Here is a 22,662-nt window from a genome sequence, read left to right as displayed (position 1 = left end):
ATTAATTCTTTCGAACTTCCGGGTTCAATAACATGTAGTACGAGCAATTTGCTGGAATGTATTAGTTAACGGATAATATTATTTCTGAGGCTCTTCCAGCAAGAAAGTACGGATTAGAATCTGGATTCGAAATGTCTTATAACTGCTAGTGATTTGAATTTGTATGACGTTTGAAGCATATAACTTCAGTATATTTGGAGGAGCAGTAAACCCCAATAATAATAATCTTTGTGCAGCATGTCGATGGACGCAATTTCTTTTTAAAAATACAAATGTTGCTGTTGGTGGTATTTATCATAACTGTAATTATATCCAACACTTGCAAGTGAGTATTACTCAGTAAAGCAATATGCCTTTCCAAATTGCTTTGGTGCCGTTGTAAACGATAACAGAAATGCACACACACAGTTTTGTGTATGGACACGGTGGTTCTTTTGAGGTTGAAGCTGAGATAAATATCAGCTGACGGAGGTTACCGTTCTTTATCCATCCAGCAGCCAGATCCTAGATATACCAATGGGCCGCATTCAGGACTACTTTCTCCAGACACATAACTTACCGCCTGATACAAGAGTCGAACTGACTACTGTGAACACAATGACTTAAACAGTACGTGACCTGCCTTGTCTTGATCCATACAATAGCAATTATTTGCTATCTACTTGAAATCAACTACTATCCAGAATAGGAAAGATATCTTTAAAAAAACGCATTTTTCAGCAGTTGCTCATGATCTATTATTGATATTTCGGATAGTATTCCGATATCATGGTTACATGGCCAGTTTCGTCTTTCATCGGGTCGAGATGGATTGTCATAATTAAATGTAGTTAGAAACACAAAATGTGATACCTTGATTATCCAGACATTTCATATTGCTTTGGCAAAAACACATCATAAGGAATTTACATATTTTCGTGTTACAATTTTACACTGTTGCAGATAAAATTATACCTTTTCTAAACTTTTGCTTTTACTTGTTTCTCCAAGCCACTTATTATCCTGTAGCAGTTTACGGACAGCATTTATTATGTAGTTAGTTATAGTTGTCACCTAAAATGAAAGATAAATAAATTATATTTTAATGTAAATATAGAGTGATAATATTTCAAAGGATAATCAGCAAGATTTTCATAATGTAAACCAATATTCAAATTGTAATATTTATTTCAAAACAGATATGTTTTATTATTGAAACTAAAATCATTTTAAATAAAACGACTCTAAAACAACTCTAACTCAACTAATTGTCTTTAACATTACTTCCATTTAACTAAACGTATGGCTGTGTGTTATGTCTACTAATTATTCCATTTAGAGTTAAAGAAGTTCTTTTTATTTTCTATGATTATTGATTTTTTTTCTCTGACACGGCTGTCGCGTAGGATTGATATAAGAGAGAGAGACATAATTTTATGACATTTATGACACTTGTTATTGGTTTTGTTATTGGTTCTGCAGTACGAGTGAAGTATTTACTGTTCATGTCTTCGTCAGAAAATTATCTGTTGTCAAAATGGTAGAGAGGTTAGAGAATAGTAGAGACTACCTTGTGCATTTCTCACGGTAATTTGAGTTTCAATCCCACTAAGGTTGTACTTTCTATTTAGCTTTGATAAACAACCAGTTAAGAACTACAGCCAATTCTTCTCTCCATCCACCTCTCTCTCTCTCTTTGGGACCAGCAGTGGCAGGGCTCATAAAGACCCATTTAATATGAGAATCTTGCAACCTTATAGAATAAGAGATATACAACTTGCTGCGGTTCTAAGAAAACCTACGAAAATAATACACCAGATGATGACGACGACCATACAGAAGTAGAACAAAGGTTGGAAAGTGAGACTACATATTTGTGAAAATGAATGCGGTAAATGCGGTGGTTTGCAGAAAATTTATTTGCAGAAAATTTATTATGAGCTAAATCGAACCTTTAATATATACTGCTGTTATCAGAAGGATTGGTGCCTGATCTTATTGTTAAGGAAGCATAAGTGATATTACTAATTTGATTGAGTTTCTTTCCTAAATAAAGTTCCAAGTATTTTAAGTAGCAGGTGCATTTTACGGATTATATTATTAGATTTTAAGATAATTAATGGGAAATGGCTAATTAACGTAAACATTTAGCTACAAGCTTAAAGAAACTCATAAAGAAATGTAAGTGGAAAGCATTGAAATAATGAACACATGTGGATTATATTTACTTGTTGAAATACGAGTGCTAGTTGAAGTGAAGAAATTTAGAAATGAATACGAAGGAGATATCATTGACAGCAAAGCAAATAATTTTTTGGGGAATTCTTGAAGGGTAACAAATTAACGTCTCCAAAGAACATAAATATCAAAACAAACTATTTTCAAAAATAATTTTATATTTGATTTTTCGTCAGACATTAACTTAAATTTGAAGTGAAGAAAAGACATCGTTTATATTCTTTCAATTTGATTATGAATATAACGATTAAAATTGTGGAAATATATAAATGTGGCAAAACCAGAAAGTGAGCTAAACAACGAGAGCTTAATGACGAATAATTTCATTACATACTTTTCATTGAATATTGTTTGCTATTGATTCAATATTACATGCTGAACAGCGTTTACCTTCCACGATGAAATCAGTGCCATTATATCCAAACTTAACTCACATATTGACCATTTCTCAGATTAATAAGGGAGATATTCCAAGTTACTCGGACTGAGAAAATCGGATAGCAGCAACGACAAACACACACATACATACATAGAGTATGATCACAGAGTTTTGACAATAGTTTTAAGGCAAGTGTGTTTGTTATTGAAGCCACAGTTTCCGATTTAAACCAACTTTTTGTAGAGACGCAGTCTTCACCTATGATGCAAGACAATTGGTTGTACAGCAACTCACCTGTGAGGCACAGACATAGGATGAGTCAAAACAATCGTAGTTGATTCGAGTAAAGAATCTCATTAATTCCATTTTGTGTATCAGATCTCTCTCTCTCTCTCTCTCTCTCTCTCTCTCTCTCTCTCTCTCTCTCTCTCTCTCTCTCACTCTCTCCCTCTATCTGTCTCTATTTCCATTTATCTGCCTGTCTGCCTGTCTATCTCAACTTTATATATATATATATATATATATATATATATATATATATATATATGGTAAATGAAAGACGGAAGAATATACATGAATGTCAAACAAGGAGAGAAAACTAGAACTCGAATACCGGCCGACGGGAACGTGAAAATGAACACCAGTTTTTTTGTGATATTCTGTCATGTTTATGCAGCTTTAGTAATAAAGTATACACACACGCATATATATACATACATACATACATACATACATACATACATATATACATACATATATATATATATATATATATATATATATATATATATATATATATATATATATATATATATATAGTTCAAATTTACAGAAGAGAAAAGACGAAGACAAGTGTAAGAACAACAAGTTTAACGCTCGGGAAGACTGGAAAAGTCTTTCACGTTTCATGCCTACGCTCTTCGAGAGAAGATATAAAGAGGGGGAAATCGGAGAGAGAATAAATGAAAAAGCTGGGAGAGAGAAAATATGCATGTGTATATGTATGTATGTATGTATGTATGTATGTATGTATGTATGTATGTATGTATGTATTTACATATAACGAACATATGTTTCAGGGTATAACCATATTTTCATCTATGTGTGTCTGTATATGTGTTTTGAATTTTGCGTTGAAATCTGTAGAAACTGAAAGTTATTTAGAAATAAATTTTGCGCTGTTTCTCTCATATATAAATTCCATTTCCTTGTTACCTATTACCGTCATTGTACCTCGTAACACCTTTTTTTTTTAGACATGATCATGTATTATTATGTAGAATTAATAATGGATATATTATGTACATGCACAGACACACGCGCATACATACATACATGCATACATTCATTTTACCCCAGTGTCACTTTGATGGCATGCACTGCTCTCTCACTCCATATATACATACATATCATGTACACATTATACACTATTTGATTTTGTATTTGGCATGCTTGATTCGTGTTGTTAATTTATGTGTTGAAACAAATCCTGTGTCTTGGTCATTACGTAAATAATAACACAGGCATTGGTTCAGTACCATGTCTCTAATCTTAGTCAATTACTGAAATAGCTGACCTACTATTGAATAGATCGGTTGTTTGTTAGTCTAAGTCCTTCCGTCGCAATTACCGACCTGTTCAATGCCACGCACTCTTACTTCAAGATCTACCCAGCGTTTACATTCTTATGCCTGTATTCATATATACCTGTATATATACCTGTATGTGTGTAAATAAATAGGCGTCTGCTTACAAAAGCAGATAAACGTAAGTGTATGCAAGCTTGTATGTTTGAGTGATTGTGTGTGCACACCGGCGTGACCGCATTAAGCAAACGATTTCTGCATTGCTTAGATGTTTAAACAATTTACTAACAATAAATAAGATATGGAACCAATGCATGTGTTATCGTTATTGGCAAAATTAACCACGCAAATTATACACATGCTCAAACACAGACGATCGCGTGTGTGTGCGTGTGTATTGTTTGAGGATCAGATAGATTGATGTAACTTTGTGTCTGTGTGTGTACGTTTGTATGTGTATATGTAAATGCATTTGTGTGTTCGCGTGTGTGTGTGGGTGGGGGTGGGGGGTTGTGAGTAAATAAGTTATTCAATCTATACCAGAAATGACCACGCATTTATTGTGTGCGAAATACATCCATTTATGTCATAAACTGCAAGCTAAATGTGAATGAACAACTTAAAAGATCTTGAACTTTGTTTCCTGGCAGCAACCTGAAATCTCTCAGAAAGAAAAGACAAAGAACTTTTAAGTAACGAGTAATAACAATATGATACACTTTGAATACAACATTTCTCAAAAAATGATCATTGATCATGTGCATTGAATACAGTGTCGTGTTTTAAATTACTCATACGCGACTTTGTGCTTCGATACAAGATTTGACATAACAAATGACAGATGAAATAGTTTGTACTAAAGTTGTTCTATAGAATTACCTCTTTTACTGCATTTCTCTGATTGTTCATGAAATACTTTTGCACGAACATCCAACCTAAAACATGTTTAAAGTCTTCTGTGAATATGTTATAACATTCCTCTGCTCTCTCGTCGCTGTTCACCGCATATTTATTCTGGTAATGAGAAATGTAAACGTTTGCAAGACAGAATTTTCTGTTACATATATTAAATGTTTTATGAAATGAATATTTCATAAACACACACACACACACATGCTCGAATAGTCAAGCATATACACACTCAGACACACACTCATTCACACACGTAACACACACACAACACGCGCGCAATAGTTAGTATAATTAGAAATTAGTATAATTAAAAGCATTTTTGTTGAATCTCCTCGGAGGTTGAAAAAGACGATTTATAAAAGAGACTTTAAAATGTGTTTAATCCAACTTTAAACTCAAATTTAAAATGTGTTTAATCCAACTTTAAAATGTTTTTAATTATACTAATTAATTTCTAAAATCTTGAATAGAAACAGCTGTCAAAGATGATGTCCAATTTTGAAATTAATAAATAGTTATTAATTTAATTATCTCTATTTTTTTTATTTTCTTATATATGTATATATATATATATATATATATATATATATATATATATATATATATATATGCAGAGAGAGAGGGAGAGACCGAGAGAGAGAGAAGGAAAGGGGGAGAGACAAAGTGAGAGATTAAATATATATGTATATATAGGGAGATAGATAGATAGATAGATATATCATTCATTTTGTGATTCATTTCCTCCGGGTACAATTTGTAGGAAAAATATCATACCCCCACCTTTGTATCCATGCTCATTTCCTACAAAATAGAGGGAAAATAGGTTAGATATATTTAATATTATTTTGCAATAACGCTTTGTTGCTTTTCTGAGGAAGCTTTACTTGTAGATATTGACTCCTTTCATTAATTTCCTGTGTCGCCTAGCTATCTCACCTCTCTCCCCCATTCTTTTTCTCCTTCTCCACACACACACACACACATACACACATAGATTATATATATATATATATATATATATATATATTTATATATTTATATATATATGCATTGTATAATAATTGTGTTTATAATTATAGAATATTTGTATAATTTTAACGTATCAAATTACTTGGTAAAATTATTAATTATTAATTAATCAATTGATTAATTAATTAATTAATTTTATTCGTTTATTATTATTATTGAAATTATATATATATATGTATATATATATATATATATAATTAAAGACTCCCTTTGTTCATGGATGACCATGGGACTTTATCTACAAAGTCACCCTCTGAAGCATAAATCTGGCCAAGTTTTTTGTTATGGAAGGCCAACAGTCGCCCATGCATACCAACCTTCCGTCGCGACGCCACCGATGTTATCAAAGGGGAAGGCAAGAGCCGATACAAATTGACACCAGTGACGTCACAATTCAATTCTTCAGCTTGAGTTAACTGCAGGCACGTGAAATAAAGTACCCAGCTGAAGACTACAAGCCAGATCCCAGTCAGAGAATCGGACTCACTACCTCGTGATTGTAAACACGACGCTCCAACCAAACACTGAACTATGTGCCTTTACTTTGTACACACACACACACACACACACACACACATATATATATATGTATATATATATATATATATATATATATATATATATATATATGGGAGAATATACAAAAAATAACAACAGACGAGGACAGGTGGTGTAAATAACAAAAGATATATATATATATATATATATATATATATATATATATATATATATATATATATATATATATATATATATATATATATATATATAATGATTGTAACAATAATACCAAATGTCGAAGAACTTATAATGCCAGTAACTCTGGTTCCATGGCTGCATAGTGCATAAGTGACTGAGACTGAATGGGGCGCGGGTCCGTCACAGTGTTAATCATTTAGAATAAAGTAGTTTGGAGCTTTGTGAAATGAAATGTTTTGCTCAAAAACACACAGCACTTTGACTGGGTCTGGAATCGAAATCACAGTAATTCCCTGATGAGGACCACACCCTAAACACCTTCACCCAGTATGATAGTGCTGTAAATTATTCAGTATACAAATAAATCAACTATCACTCCTCATTCTTCTGAGCAAAACTCAGACAAGACAAGATTCTCCGTCCAAATGTTGGATGATTATGAGAATAGGAGCATAAATGTTGATTAAATTAAATGGTTCAACGGATTTAATAATGTAAAAGGGTTAACGGTAGAGGAATAAGGTATTTCATTTACTTTTTAGTAGTGGATTTACTATAAAGAAATCCAAACAAATAGTCTAGCAGTTCATATATTATCAATGCTATACTACGTTACAGCTTCAGCAACTAATCTCTACTAATTACGTTTATGAACTTATCTCAATATTCTTATTTAACATATCTATGACATGGTCTATCAATGTTATTTTTATTAGATATATGTATGTACTGATCGCCTATATGTGGTCATCAAACCTGCGAGAAATAACAACCAGATATCGCTAAAACTATACCATATCTACTTAAAGAAATGAAATGTGGCCTTGTACAATCAGTCCCAAATTCACTAATTCTTATTGGAAGAATGACGGCTACCGTTAAACAAGTATTAAAACGTAGCTTGATACTTGGTATTAATCATCGAGAATATCCCTGTTGGGAGGAAAAAAAATATTTTCTTAATTTCAGCACACCACAAATTAACCTTGCAATCATATTCAGTCCATTAAAATCTGGGGCCAAATTTTAAAGTGTATCAGTTATCGAAAACTCCGCCATAATTATGTTTAAAATTTATTTCCACTTATAAGTAGGAAGCAAAGCTAACAAGGCCTTTACTGATTAAAAGTTAGAAATGTGTCCATCATTTACGCTTTAACTTAGATCTATTTGGTCCATCTACAATAAGACGTGTGAAAGAAACATATATTATCTGAAAGATTTAAGTGAATCGCAAATTATGTTATGCTTTCACACACACAAATGAAGGAAAAAACAACATAGATTTGTGCATAAAACAACGCAAATACATAGCAGTAATCACTTTATACGTTCCAGATAAACCATGAAAATATGTTTTGCGGAATTAGATTCTTAAATTGGATTTCAAATGGTTTTCTCTTAAAACATAAAATAGATGCATTTGAGTACTGTGAGCGTCTCTGTATTTACACACGTGCAAATGTTTACATACATATATGCGTACACACACACATATATATATATACACACACACATGCACACAGACATACATATATATACATACGAATATATTTATATATATATATATATATATATATATATATATATATATATATATATATATACATACATTACATATATATATATATATATATATATATATATATATATATATATATATATATATATATAAATGTATAAACACACGCACATGCACATGTTCAGCAAAGTAACATTATATAGTAAAAAACCAACTCAATTATAAGAAATAAACGAAATATAGGCACATACATTTTCGTACGTATGTATGTATGTATGTATGTATGTCCGAAATACATAATGAGTGTGGAAAGGGAAAAACATACAGAAATTAATAATGTAAAACTTTCATTCTAAAACCATATATAACTGAAGCATGTTCTCTAAAATTTGATTATAAAGTTTTTCATGACGTTTACTAAACTACTTTCATGGAAATTGTTGTGATTTTTTTTCTAATTTTCATTTATTTCTTTATTTATTTATATACGATTCGTCTGTAAGGATCGATAGTCAAAATCAGGCTGATACAGTCTGAATATAGCTCAATTAGAGATTTAATAGGAAACCAATTAGCTCAAAATTTCATCTCATCTCATCTATTGCATGACTAGTTCTATTCGTTGCCGCAAATTTATTGATTGTCTACACTCATGTGCAACAGGTTTCTAGTTGTTTTAGAACTTTTGCATTTATATAAATTTTACTTTTGGTTTACAATCTACGAATTCATTTTAAGATTCGGGTTTGCAAGTATAAGATTAAATATTTGGTGAGAAATATAAGGCAAATAATCCGTAACATTATTAGCAATATTTCTGGAAGCATTAAAGCGGCGAGCTGGCTGAAACGTTAGCACGTCGGGCGAAATACTTGGTGGTACTTCGTCTGTCTTTACATTGTGAGTTCAAATTCCGCCGAGATCGACTTTGCTTTTCATCCTTCCGGGGTCGAGAAATTAAGTTCTAGTTGTGTACTGGCGTCTATCTAAACGACTGGACCCTTCTCAAAAAATTTCGGGCCTTGTACCTCGAGTAGAAACGATTTTTTTTGGAAGCATTCTCAAATATAATTGTTTATAGTTAAATACTATAGAAACTAAAAATGTAATGAAGTAAGAAAGCGGGTTCGTATCGCATCTAATACCTCGTAGGAAGGTGAAATGCTGTATGAATCACTAGCACGTCAGTCAAACTGCTACTGAAGCCCTATTTTCTGAGCTCAAATCTCGCAGAGCTGAACATTGCATTCCTTCTTTCTATGTGAATAAAGTGTCATTCAAGGGCTGGTGTCGATATAATGGACTTGCTCCTCAAAATTGCTGACCTTATACCAAAAATTAGAAAAAAATTATATACCTTTTTGGAATGAATTCTTACCCACTATTCGCATATAAATCTCTGTAGGTTGAAAATAATAATTTAATTTATTATTTTGCTCTAGAAGTACTTTTGGTTTCCATGACATTTTCCGAATTTCTCACACGTGTGAGGTTGTTGAATATGAGCTGCTTGACCTTTTAGATGTATATACCTCTAGGGAGTCATATGCGTAGAAAAACAGACTTCCTGAATTAAACGTTACTATACTACTACTACTCTGTTGAAGGTAATTATGATTAGCTAGGCTAGCATTTACATGTTTTTCAGAAACGTAGCGTGCGAGATAACGTGATTATTAGCATCTGTTTCTAGTCGGTAATCAATCAGTTATTGGATTTTCTATCCCCACTTACTCCAAGCATTCAGTGAGGGACTCCAGATGCCTTGGACGTCAAGTCTGTTATCGAAACTAAGTAATAACAGCAACTAATCTGACAATAATAGTTTTAAGACTGCAACGAATGTATAGAACACCTACTGAAATCAATGCTGGAGAAGTACGAGATTTCTCCGCCTGGTTCTGGAAATATGATGAGTAAAGAAGCGTCACGTTAGAGTGCTGGCTGTGGAAAGCTAACATTTTGCATCATACCCATCAGCATAAATCTGAGATTTTTCATGAAGAAAAAAAAATGAGGAGGAGGGGGTGGGTAATTAATAACTAACGACTAACTCATGACAAGGGGACATGCAGTCAACTGCGAAGGCATCCAATCACTAGATGGATAGACATTAAAATCATTGAAAGGAAGAGAGAGTTATAAGTAATTTGGGGTATTATATTATGACAGATTACTAACTACAGAAACGATAATTGAAAAGGAATATATCAGTAGAGTGAGGAAGCTAATGAAGTCAAAGCTAAATGGTCCGAATCTGGTGAAGGCTGTAAAGACTTGGGCAGTATCATTTCTTAGGTACTCAGCAGCTTTTGTAGATTGGACAAAAACTGAATTAGCAAAGCTAGACAGAAGAACTAGGAAGGAATTCAATATAAACAAAGGACTCCATCCAAGAGAAGGAGTAGCAAGATTATACCTACCTAGAAAGGAAGGTGGAAGAAGGTTACTATCAGTAGAAGACTGTGGAGTTACCTAGAGTAGATAGACTCCTATATAGGTAATAGTGAAGAAAGTTTATTAAAAGTTGCTAGAGTCACGGCAAGACATAGGGAAACCAAAACAGCAAACGAACTTAAAAGCCAGAAGAAAGAAACAGAAATTCCCTGATTGGCACAAGCAATCGTTACATGGTAGATTCCCAAAGATAGTTTCAGCAAAAAGTTGTAGTGAGACATGATTATGCCTGCAGAAAGGGAAGCTGAACAGGGTGACAGTTTGTTAGTAACTGAACATGATCAAGCATTCAGGACTAATTGGATACACACTCAAATAGACAAAAACTAAGTAGATTCCCAATGTAGATTATACAAATTAAAATAGGCTGTATCACCAGCAATAATATGATTTCACTAAAACATCACTCAGTAATCTATCAACTCCATTTACACATTTCTCAATACATACTGCTGTTATGGCATCCCTCCCCCATTTTCTGCCTCCATCGTAGATGGGCAGATTTGCTAGTTCATATAATCCTTCATAATTCTCAATTCGTTGCATTTTATTATATTTTCGTTGTTTGATTGTGATTACTTAACGATTCTCTGCTTATTAGGAACTTTGTTTAGTACGCATTGTTTGGTATTCCTCGTAGCAACTTCAGAAGTACATGAAGCAAGCTGCACCAACTATGGTACCTGTTTCAGAAGCGCTGTTGTTTAGAGATGATGTAAGGAAAATATATAGAACCAGGTTGCTTGTAATTGGAAGAAACCCACGGGGAATTATAATTGCAATTTAGCTTTATCATTTAAATCTAGGATCAGATTAACTACAAATTATTATCACAATATATATATGTATGTATGTATGTATATGTGTGCGCCCGTGTGTGTCTGTGTGTGTGTGTGTGTGGGTGTGTGTGTGTGTGTGTGTGTCTGTCTGTCTGTCTGTCTGTCCGTTTGTCTGCCTGTCTCTCTGTCTGTGTCTGAATGTGTATATGTATAGGTGTGGCAAATGTGACAAATCATATAAGTGAATCGGCAGAAGATAATTTTGGATACACTTTCCAATAATTTGATAAGGATAGAGACAATACCTTCTCGCATGTTTCCAAAAGTTAAAATATTGTTTTTACTTTGAAAAACATCTCTGTATCAGATTATTTGAGAAACAAATTTGATAAGTATGAAATCAAATTTTGACAATATGGAGATCTCTTTCTTAAAAGCACACAAATGAACTAACAATGAACTCTCCTGCAAACATTACTTGTATTTTATACATAGTACTTATGTAACTTATTGCGGAAATACTTTCATGAAACAATATACAACATATCGAAAGCACATAATCGGATTATTGTCATCGGTGCGTTCTTGAACAATCTCCAAAATGCTTACCATAACCGATAAAAGTCGTTAGAGAAATCGTGTACCTTTAAACATAAAATAATTATGTGTGAATAATAAATAAATGTTCTATAATTTCTGAACATTTTTCTCTGGTTTATGGACAAAATACGCATGCGCAAACACACTTACACACACCTAACTGTTATAAAAGATATTGCATGTTAAGTAATATGTGTATACATATATTATATAAGTGTTGTATATGTGAGATATGAAGTTCTTTTGTTTTTTACATAATTAGATGCATATATTAGCACACACTCGTACACACACAAACATACATACATACATATATATATATATATATATATATATATATATATATATGTGTGTGTGTGTGTGTGTGTGTGTGTGTGTGTGTGTGTGTGTGTGTGTGAGAAAGTTGGTATGTGAAAGCACGTGGTTGGATGTATAAAAGATAATAAGAGTGAAAAAACTACAGAAGGCTTGTGTTACATGGTTAAAGTATATATTTAAATTATGTCAGAAAAATGTAAGAAAAATGTTATAAAAATGTTATAAAATCTTTTTGGTATATAAACATTGTATTTTGAGAAATAACCGGTTTCGTGTTATCTTTTCAAATTTCTCTACTTCATTGTGTCGTGTTCGTTCCAGTCTGAGAAAGAAGAGTTCTAGATAGGGGGAGGTAATTAGGGATTTCTTCCGGTATAGGGGAGATAATCGAAATCTAGGAGGTGGTAGAATTTGATTAATTTACCATGGTTTTGTTCTATATTTTTTTCCCCTTTTTTTTCCCAGTGGGGTGATGAATTTCCTTATTTAAATGTGTTAGCAATGGTTAAGTTTGGGTTTGTATTTTTGAATGAAAAAGGTTTCCTTATTTAATCTAATCTGTGTTGGTGTTTTAATGGCACATTGATAAAAAGGAAAGATTATAAATTGTGGTAGCATTTGTTTTGCGCATTTTTCAATATGATCACTAAAAGGTATCATTCGGTATTCTGGGTGTGCAATCTGCTGGCGGTGCAGAGTGCATCTACGTCTGAGCGATAACCCTGTAGACCCTATGTAATTCTCGTGGCAGCCCGAACATCTTATTACATAAATAAGATTTTCTGAGGCACAAGTAAATTTAGATTTAACTTTGAATTTGTGTCCCTCTTTGAAGAGGAATTCTGAACCTTCTAGAATGTTTGGGCATGTTGCACAATTTGGTCGACTACATTTGTTTACTTTCGCATCTGTTGTTTCGGAAAGTAATTTTGCCTTTGTGAGGATCTTTTTCCGTGATTTTGGTTGTTTGTGGCTTTTGATGATTTTGTGTGTGTGTAAAATTTCGTTCAATTTGGGGTCCTTATGTAGCATTGGTATGTTTTCGGTGATGATGGTGAAGGCTTCTTTGTTTCTGGGGTTGTATGTGGATATGTACGGTAATATTTTCGGGGAATGTGTGTTGCTGTGTTTAACTTTTCTTAAGTTTTCTATGTTAATTTGTGATGCACGTCTGATTCCTTCCTCTATGAGTTGAACTGGGTAGTGTCTGTCAATTAGTGTGTTCTTGAGTTCTTGTAGTCTGTAGTCTCTAGTGTTTTCTTCTGACACTATTGTGCATATTCTTCTTGCAAGGTTGAAGGGGATCAGACGTGCATCACAAATTAACATTATCTTATATATATATATATATATATATATATATATATATATATATATATATATATATATATATATATATATATATATATATATATATATATATATGTATGTATATATATATATATATATATATATATATACATATCATATAATACATAGTATATACTATATGTGTAGATATACATATTTATAGTATATATTATATGTGTAGATATATATATATACTAGCAGTATAACCCGACCTTGTCCGGGTGTGACTTATTATGCCATCTATGATAAGTCTTGCTAGCTGAAATCAACTAAAAAGAAAGCCTTACAACGAAAAAAACCCTTATGATGTAAATATGTTCATAATTCAAAAGACGATGAAATTAATAGGGAAAGTCTGAAGGCTGTTTTGCGTAAAATTATTAAGCATACGTAAATTTCATCCATGTAATTGGCTATAGAAATGCTTGTGCAAAACAACTTTTTGCGCTGGCCTGATTATACATAGCAGTGTAATCCCTTTTAGCAGGAGCTAGGACGGCAATTTCTGATGAAGCAATTGCTGGCGATCTGTTGCTACACAGTTTTGCCAGAATTCTATCAGATTGGGCAGAAAATGTTGATGCACCATTTTGCATTATGTTCAAAATAGCTTCTGGAATGTGATGCATTACTGCAGTCTGTTGCTGTCATTTTAATCAGATTGCTGTCTTTCCCCAGCAAACTCTCTTCTTTGGAGGCATAATCTATGTATATATTAAACAGAACAACAAAAGTTATAATAGATGGCAGTGTCGGTACTTTTCACATATCTGTAATCTTTCAGATTAACACCCGCACGATGACCCAACACTAATCCTAACACTAACCCTAACACTAACCCTAAACCCTAACCCTAACCCTGACCCTAAAAACCGTAACCGTAACATTAATCCTAAACCCTAACCCTGACCCTAAAACCCTAACCCTAACACCCTAGTGAAAATCTTGGTAAATTTACAAAACATTGACGAACATGAGTTATATTTTACTGAATGATTGTGTACTTGCACGTGTATGCTTTTGAGAGAGCGAGAGAGGAAGAGGTAGAGAGGGGGAGAGAAAGGAATAGGAGTAGTTAAAAGTTTTCTTATGACTACTTCTCTTCACTGCCTATTACTTCATTAGAAATCTAAGGATGCACATAAGCACATAATAGAGAAAAATGAAACAAATATGGACGACTTGCTCCGAAACACCACCGAGTGGGGGAACACTTCTCAAAATTAACCTGCAGTTGTTTCCTTCAAAATTCCTACATGCTTGAAATGTAAATACATCAAGGTACATTTGTACAAAATCTCATGAAAAAATATTCATTTTCCTGGAAGTTAAGAAGAATTTAAGTGGAATTTCCGAATATTGTACTCCACCTCTTTCCGAAACACTTTCACCGAAAACATTTGTATATTTGGAATCTACATAATAAATAATATCTGCATAGAATATTTCATAAAAAAATATTCATTTTATGAAAGTTATGACCTTCCAAAGTTGGGGGATACAACTCTGTAGTTATGCCATCAATGTTTTGTAAATATACCACGATGTGAATAACTGTGTTTACTTGCACGTGTATACGTTTGAGAGAGCGAGAGAGGAAGAGGGGGAGAAATGAATAGAGATTGAGAGCAACGTGTATGTTGTTGTCACAGTTCATGTATGTGTGGTTGTGTGTGTTTTTACGTATCTATGTTATGAAAAATAGGTAAAGAATACTGAGATGAAAGTTTAATCTATGACGTTGTATGTATCACTTTCTCTCTCTCTCCCTCTTTTACTTTTACTCTCTATATTTTTATGTTGAGCGCGTGTGTAAGATTGGCGTTCCAGGTAGCAGGGATGAAATATAAAAGTTGCTAGAAACAACAGCCAAATCTCCCTTAAATCACACAAAGTAAACGGAATTTAAAAAATCTAATTTCTGCATTGGAAAGTTCAGATCGAGAAAATTCCATTGATGTTAAAATTTTTTACGAAAAAGTGGAAAATGTGGATTTCTATAAACATTCAAAAAGGCTTCACACAAACACACAATTTCAGATTTATATATTAAGATAGACAGACAGACACAGACAGAGAGATCGCTTTGCCTGTTTTACACCAATCTTCATTAGGTTGAACTCAAAACGTGAGGTCACCTTTGTCCTTCATTTTTTTCGTGGTGAAAGCGAAGTCCAGACGATTTTCTGTGACTTGTTCCCTGTTTTTGTTTTCTACACAAATACCCACAAACACACAACCACACCCACACGTACGCGCGCAGGTACACACACACACACACACACACACAAACACACACACACAAACACACACACACTCACACACACACATGTGGCGTGTGGCTCCAGTGGGATTCCAAACCAAATCCCTCACGAATTCTATTGATGGTCCTTTACATATCTAGGCTATGGCTTTGCTAGAAATTTTATTTTGATCAATTTATGTATTATAACATAACATTAATTGCTGCCTTTAATCAATTATATTCTTTTCTTCCTAAAGATTAACAATAGGTGCCAGATCTGCGATTTGAGAACTTGATATTCTGATACTCTGTTTCCTACAGACATACAACATATATCTTGATATGTCTCTGCATTTTAACCTCTTCCTATCGCCTACACTCTCACTCACGGTGGCACCTCAAGTGTTCTTTGGCGTGGTCAGCCTTTCTTTAATTAAAACTTTAAAATAAAAGCTTACGAATAATCATTTATAAAAGTAACTTAATCTTCTTTTATAATTACTCGTTATCAGTCGTTTTGTTCACTTTTATACGGGTAGTATAGATTTCGGATAGTCGATTACAATCAGCCACGTGTATGATAGTGTTATACAAGTGCAGACAATTCTGCGCCTGACGTAAATATACTTTAACGTTTATCTTCCATTATACGCTTCGTTGAATTATTTACATTCAACTGAGACAAGTGATCTTTTCTTTCCTAATCAATCATGCCATTCATACACACTGATTCCCTCTAAAATACAGAGACTATTGGTTTTAAGTCCGAATCACCGAAATTGTATGTTACTCACAGTCTTGAAACGATGATACAAAACTGGCGGTAAATCTTTACTTATTACATGAAAATTGCAGAAAATCGTGCTTTTGAATTTGTCTACTGAAATACAAGATGTAAATTCAGGATTAGGGAAACATTATATAAACTATAGACACCTATGTTCCGTGGTTCCACCAATCTTTAATAATCTATCATTTATTTGAGGCAGTGTTATGCAGTGCGTATAACGATACAAGGCACTGATACATGCTTATTTTGAAGTGGTTGACAATCATTCTGAACACCTTTAAGTATATAACTCTTATAGATAATATCGATTGGAAGAAAATCAGAGTTTGTTTCCATTGCATGGAGCAGACAGTAGTACACAGTAAGAAAGAGGAACAGACTGGTCGAATATATTTTTCCATTGACGACGAAAAACGACATCATGGTGCAAATAGTCTTCAGTCTGAATGACACCCTAACAATATCGAACAAGTACATTAGGATATCCGTTGTATTGGGGAAAATGGCAAAAATATATGATTCCGTAGTATTAGAGTGACCCTTCATTGAAATGAAATCTCACGATGTAACACTTTAATTCCAAGAGGGGATGATAATGAACTATTATGTATTAGGGAATAATAAAAGAATCAGTTATTAATTGATATAACTCCCTGTCTAGTGTGTAAAAAAAACATTTAACGTGCTTGTTGATTATGATCGATAAATTGCATTTATCAGAAGCAATACAATTCTCAAATGAATTTAGTTAAAACACTGAATATATAAAATCTGAATTTAAGACAGAGCAACAAAGACCAACCCGTAGTATACATAACATGTGATGAGGTATCATAAACGCAATGGTTTACATAGCTAATACTTTCGCAAACTTGTGGCTTTCATCTGTGTATGAATTGGATGTCCAGGTCCAGTTAGAATGTTGCAGTAGAATCAATAGCATTCCCTATACAAGAACTAACAGTCAACCCTAGATATATTAAAAGGAACATCCACAATTGATATAATGTAAATACATTCTAATTTCGGAAGACATTCAGCAAGGCAGTTCTTTACGCAAGCAAGGATAGCATACATAAAATAAACGAAAAGAAATAGCAATAAACTGTATGTTATTACTGGTTTAATGTTTAATGCAAAACTAGATTTTCGTTTATATATATAAAAAAAACATTTTTTTATAATCTTATCTTTAAAACTACTTTCTTCATGGCATAAATGATATACAACTATATTTGTTACAAAACTATCAATACATTTGAAAAAAAAGACCTATTACGACGTACTATTTCATAAAATATATTAGACAGCTAATAGTATAAATTACAATAACGGTATAATAAGTTGATTTTATATCCTGAAGAATAATGGGAAAATGCATTATGTTGAATTTGTGAATGAATATGCGATGTTTTATTATAGCTATATCAGCAAATACAATAAGAAATATTTAAAACAAAAGAATTTCTAATACATTGAAAAAAATCTGACATATTAATAAAATAAACTAGATTCATTCGGAAAGAAACTCAATAGGCAGCATTTTCTGTAGAAGCAGCGATAGAAATATTAAATCAATAAAAGAATTATTCATATTACTGAACAGAGAAATAGAGAGGGCTATACATAATAACTATATACATATGCAAACTTATGTTTGTGTGTGAATTCTTGCATACATATTTACGGATATATGCGCATGTAGTTTGCAAGGTAGATCATTTAAGCAAAGGGATGGAACAGTTATTAAATCTACGTTAGGGGTTCTCATTGATCTGTCATCCTTGAATAACATAGGGAAGGAATTTTCACAAAGTCAGCAGCATGATGTGCACAGTATGCATGAAATTGACACATTGAATGACAAAACAAACACCTAATTACAGAAATTCAACAAGTAGGTCAATATAAATACGGTTCATAGCAATACATTATTCCATTTCTTGACATAAATACCTAACGAGAAAATAACTAATGTCATTATTCTATTTGAGCGAATGTCAACAAAAATACATAATGTCTCTGTTAAAATCCCTATTTAGGGAAGCAATTACATTCCCCTGTATTAACGAAGCCCAATATAAGGAAATGCAGGAAAGGAAAACAGACACTAAACCAATAACTGACGTCAGTTTCAGCAAATTCCGTTGCCATCATCAGTCTTAATATTTGGTCGGCAGTTTTCGGACAATTTTGGATCCTGTTAATATACACGTTTTCTCTCATGTGTGTTAACTGCACCATTAGAGTATTTTTGCTCATATTTCTAGCAATTTCTAGCTTTTTCATAAAATATATATGTATGTATACACGCATGTATGTATATATGCATATATGTGTATATATGTATATGTGTATATATATGTATATGTGTATATATGTATATGTATATGTATGCATGCATATATGTGCACATATGTATGTATGCATATATGTATGTATCTATATATGTATATGTATGTATGCATGTATATGTGTATATATGTGTATGCATTTATATATGTATATTTATATGCATGTATATATGTATATACGGTGCAGTATAAGATATGACCCCTATTCCTGCCTAATGGCTCACTGACTGCAGATCCCACATGGATAAGTGAAGTGCTCAGTATACAATTCAAGAGTGTCTTCACCTCTCCTCTGAGTCACATGCAGATAAAGAACCCAGCTGATTTCTTTGACAATAGCACTCAGCAGAAGGGGACTGCATCCATTACCTACATCGACATTGAGGATGTGATAGCTGCCATAAATGAAATGAGCTCAAATTCGGCAACTGGCCCCGATGGTTTCCCAGCTGTCCTCTTAAAGTCATGTAAACAAGAATTAGCAGGACCACTCCAGATACTATTCCAGAGTTTCCTTGCAAATGGTAAACTTCCCAAAAAGCTGAAGGAAGGCACCATATGTCCTATCCATAAAGGTGGAAGCAGAGCAGAGGCTGGGAACTACAAGCCCATCTCTCTGACTTCACATATTAGCAAAGTCATGGAACGAATTGTCAGAAGGAGATTGATTGCGTTCCTAGAAGAAAATGACTTGCTGAATGAGACCCAGCATGGTTTCCGTCCAGGTAGAAGCTGCCTCACGCAGCTCTTGCAGCATTATGACTGGGTCCTGAAGCAGCTACTTGACCATTTAAATTTTGATGTGATATATCTCGACTTTGCAAAAGCCTTTGACAACGTTGATCATGGCTTGATACGTCACAAGCTGCGAAACCTTGGCATAGCTGGTAACTTAGGAGAGTGGCTGCATGACTTCCTGAATGGTAGAAGTCAGACAGTTACAGCCAATGAAGAACTATCTAGAGAAACACAAATATTGAGCGGTGTTCCACAAGGAACTGTTCTGCGGCCACTACTGTTCATAGTGGCCCTTCTGGACATGCCCACGGTCACTCGGAGAGCCACTGTCACTAGCTATGCTGATGACACAAAGATATTTCAGGCAATAAAGAATCCTGATGATATTGTAAGCCTGCAGAATGACCTAAGTGCAATATATGAGTGGGCAGAGCAAAATAATATGCAGTTCAATGCAAAAAAATTTCAAGTACTGCGCTACAAGACCACAAGTACCTCCCAACTGGCATACACAGGGCCTGGAGGTACTGCAATCCCAGAACCACAAACAGTGAGAGATCTGGGCATCAACATGTGTAGTGATGCATCATTTCACATGTACATTGTCAAGTTGACAGCAAAGTGCAGACAACTGGCAGGGTGGATACTGAGGGCATTCCGTACAAGGGATCAACACGTCATGTTGACTCTATGGAAGACATTTGTTCTGAGCCGCCTAGACTATTGCTCTCAGTTGTGGTCACCACACAGTGTTAACCGGACAGCAGAACTCGAGGCAATTCAGCGGCACTATACAAACAAGATTGCCACAGTCCAACAGATGAACTACAGGCAGCGACTGAAGGCACTAGGTCTCTACTCCCTGGAGCGCAGGCGGGAGAGATATGTAATAATATACATATGGAAAATACTGGAAGGACTGGTGCCAAACTTTGGTATCAAGTACTACAGGAATGCCCACACGAGTCGCCACTGCATGGTGCCAAAGGTACCGTCCACTGCATCTCACATAAGAACGAGATACTGCAGCAGCCTCGGTTTCAGAGGACCTCAGCTCTTCAATGCCTTGCCAAAACATTTGAGAGACATGCAAGACATGGATGCGGAGGTCTTCAAGACGAAACTTGACGCTTTCCTCTCCACGATACCAGACGAACCAATGGCTCGTAATGAGACGCAGTTTAGGGCAGCTATGTCAAATTCTCTTATACACCAGATGTGCCATCAAAACTCTTGATTGGACCATGTCAGGTGGGGGAGAAGAGCCATGCAAGGAACGTGAAAATCACGGTGATGCACCAGCATGACCGCAGCCACTTGGCTGAAACACATAAATAAATAAATAAATATATATATATATATACACATATATATATATATATATATATATATATATGTATTATGTATATATATATATATATGTGTAGATATATGTATGTATATATTTGATATATGTATGTAGATATCTGGATGGTTGTACATTTACAGATTTTTATTAATATGTCACATGTTTTTATAAATTAGCGCTTGCATTTATTCTTGTAGTTTCTGCAGATGTGTATATAAGCACGCATATATACATGCATGTATGTAAATATATATATATATATATATATATATATATATATATATATATATATATATGCATATATATATATATGTGTGTGTGTGTGTGTGTGTGTGTGTGTGTATGTATGCATGTATATATATATATACATATATATATATATATATATATATATATATATATGTATATATATGTATGCATATATATATACATATACATATATATATGTATATATGTGTGTGTGTGTGTGTGTGTGTGTGTGTGTGTGTGTGTGTGTGTGTGTGTGTGTGTGTGTGTGTGTGTTTGTGTGTATAAAATACACAAAAAATTCGAAAACCTCCTACCAAATGCAGAGAGGAAAGTTGAAAATCCTACATATATTTCATGACGAAGACCCACCTTCAGAAAGAAAATGTGGACCTACGTAGATGCTGTTTTTTGGATAGTCGAACGGTTACTAACTCACTTTATTTCAACGAGTATGTTGAAAAAGCCACCTCTACTACGAGAGCCGACCACCTACACTAGCCAGTTATAACCGCCTTAACTCTCAACTCTATGTCACCTGCTTCACTGTAAGTTCGGAGGCTACTGTTGCCTGCATACTAACGGGACTTAGTGAGGTTTCTACCGATGGGGCTATTTTAAAGGCATTATAAACATAGGTTTACATTTCTTTATCTCTATCCTTCCGAGGATGGGTATGTATACGTAAAGTAAATAAATGCTTTTTAGACTTTTTACTCTGATTGCCATATCATTTCTCATATTTCCGAAGTACATTGCTTGAAGTGAATTACAACTGTCTTCTAATATATAAATATATATATATATATATATATATATATATATATATATATATATATATATATATATATATATATATATATATATATATATATATATATATATATATATATATATATTTATATATTTATATATATATATATTTATATATTTATATACATATATATATATATATATATATATATTTATATATATATATATATGTGTGTCTGTGCTAAGAAATTTTCATCCGAACCAACATGGTTCCCGATTGAATCTAACTGCGCAGTAGAAAGTGTCTTCAACTATCGCCTAAGATCGACCAGAACCTTGT

General features: G+C 33.5%; 1 protein-coding gene across 3 annotated transcripts in view; it reads right to left on the bottom strand.

Annotated features, from left to right (window-relative positions):
* The window catches only part of LOC106877777 (neprilysin), a 323,337-nt gene that overhangs the window by 103,835 nt on the left and 196,840 nt on the right, over positions 1 to 22,662 (bottom strand). For all 3 annotated transcript variants that reach the window (XR_016242904.1, XM_089356536.1, XM_089356538.1), the window contains 2 exons: positions 5,062 to 5,196; positions 955 to 1,053 (listed from right to left, as the gene is read on the bottom strand). Coding sequence is in view for 2 of the 3 variants with exons in the window: in XM_089356536.1 (XP_089212662.1) it covers positions 955 to 1,053; positions 5,062 to 5,196 (234 nt within the window). In the remaining variant the exon portion in view is untranslated. The remainder of the gene's footprint in view (positions 1 to 954; positions 1,054 to 5,061; positions 5,197 to 22,662) is intronic.

Source organism: Octopus bimaculoides, chromosome 8, assembly GCF_046866305.1.
Source record: "Octopus bimaculoides isolate indiv1 chromosome 8, ASM4686630v1, whole genome shotgun sequence".
Lineage (NCBI taxonomy): Eukaryota > Metazoa > Mollusca > Cephalopoda > Octopoda > Octopodidae > Octopus > Octopus bimaculoides.
The sequence above is the reverse complement of the archived record's forward strand: the minus strand, read 5'-3'. Positions and strand labels throughout refer to the sequence as shown.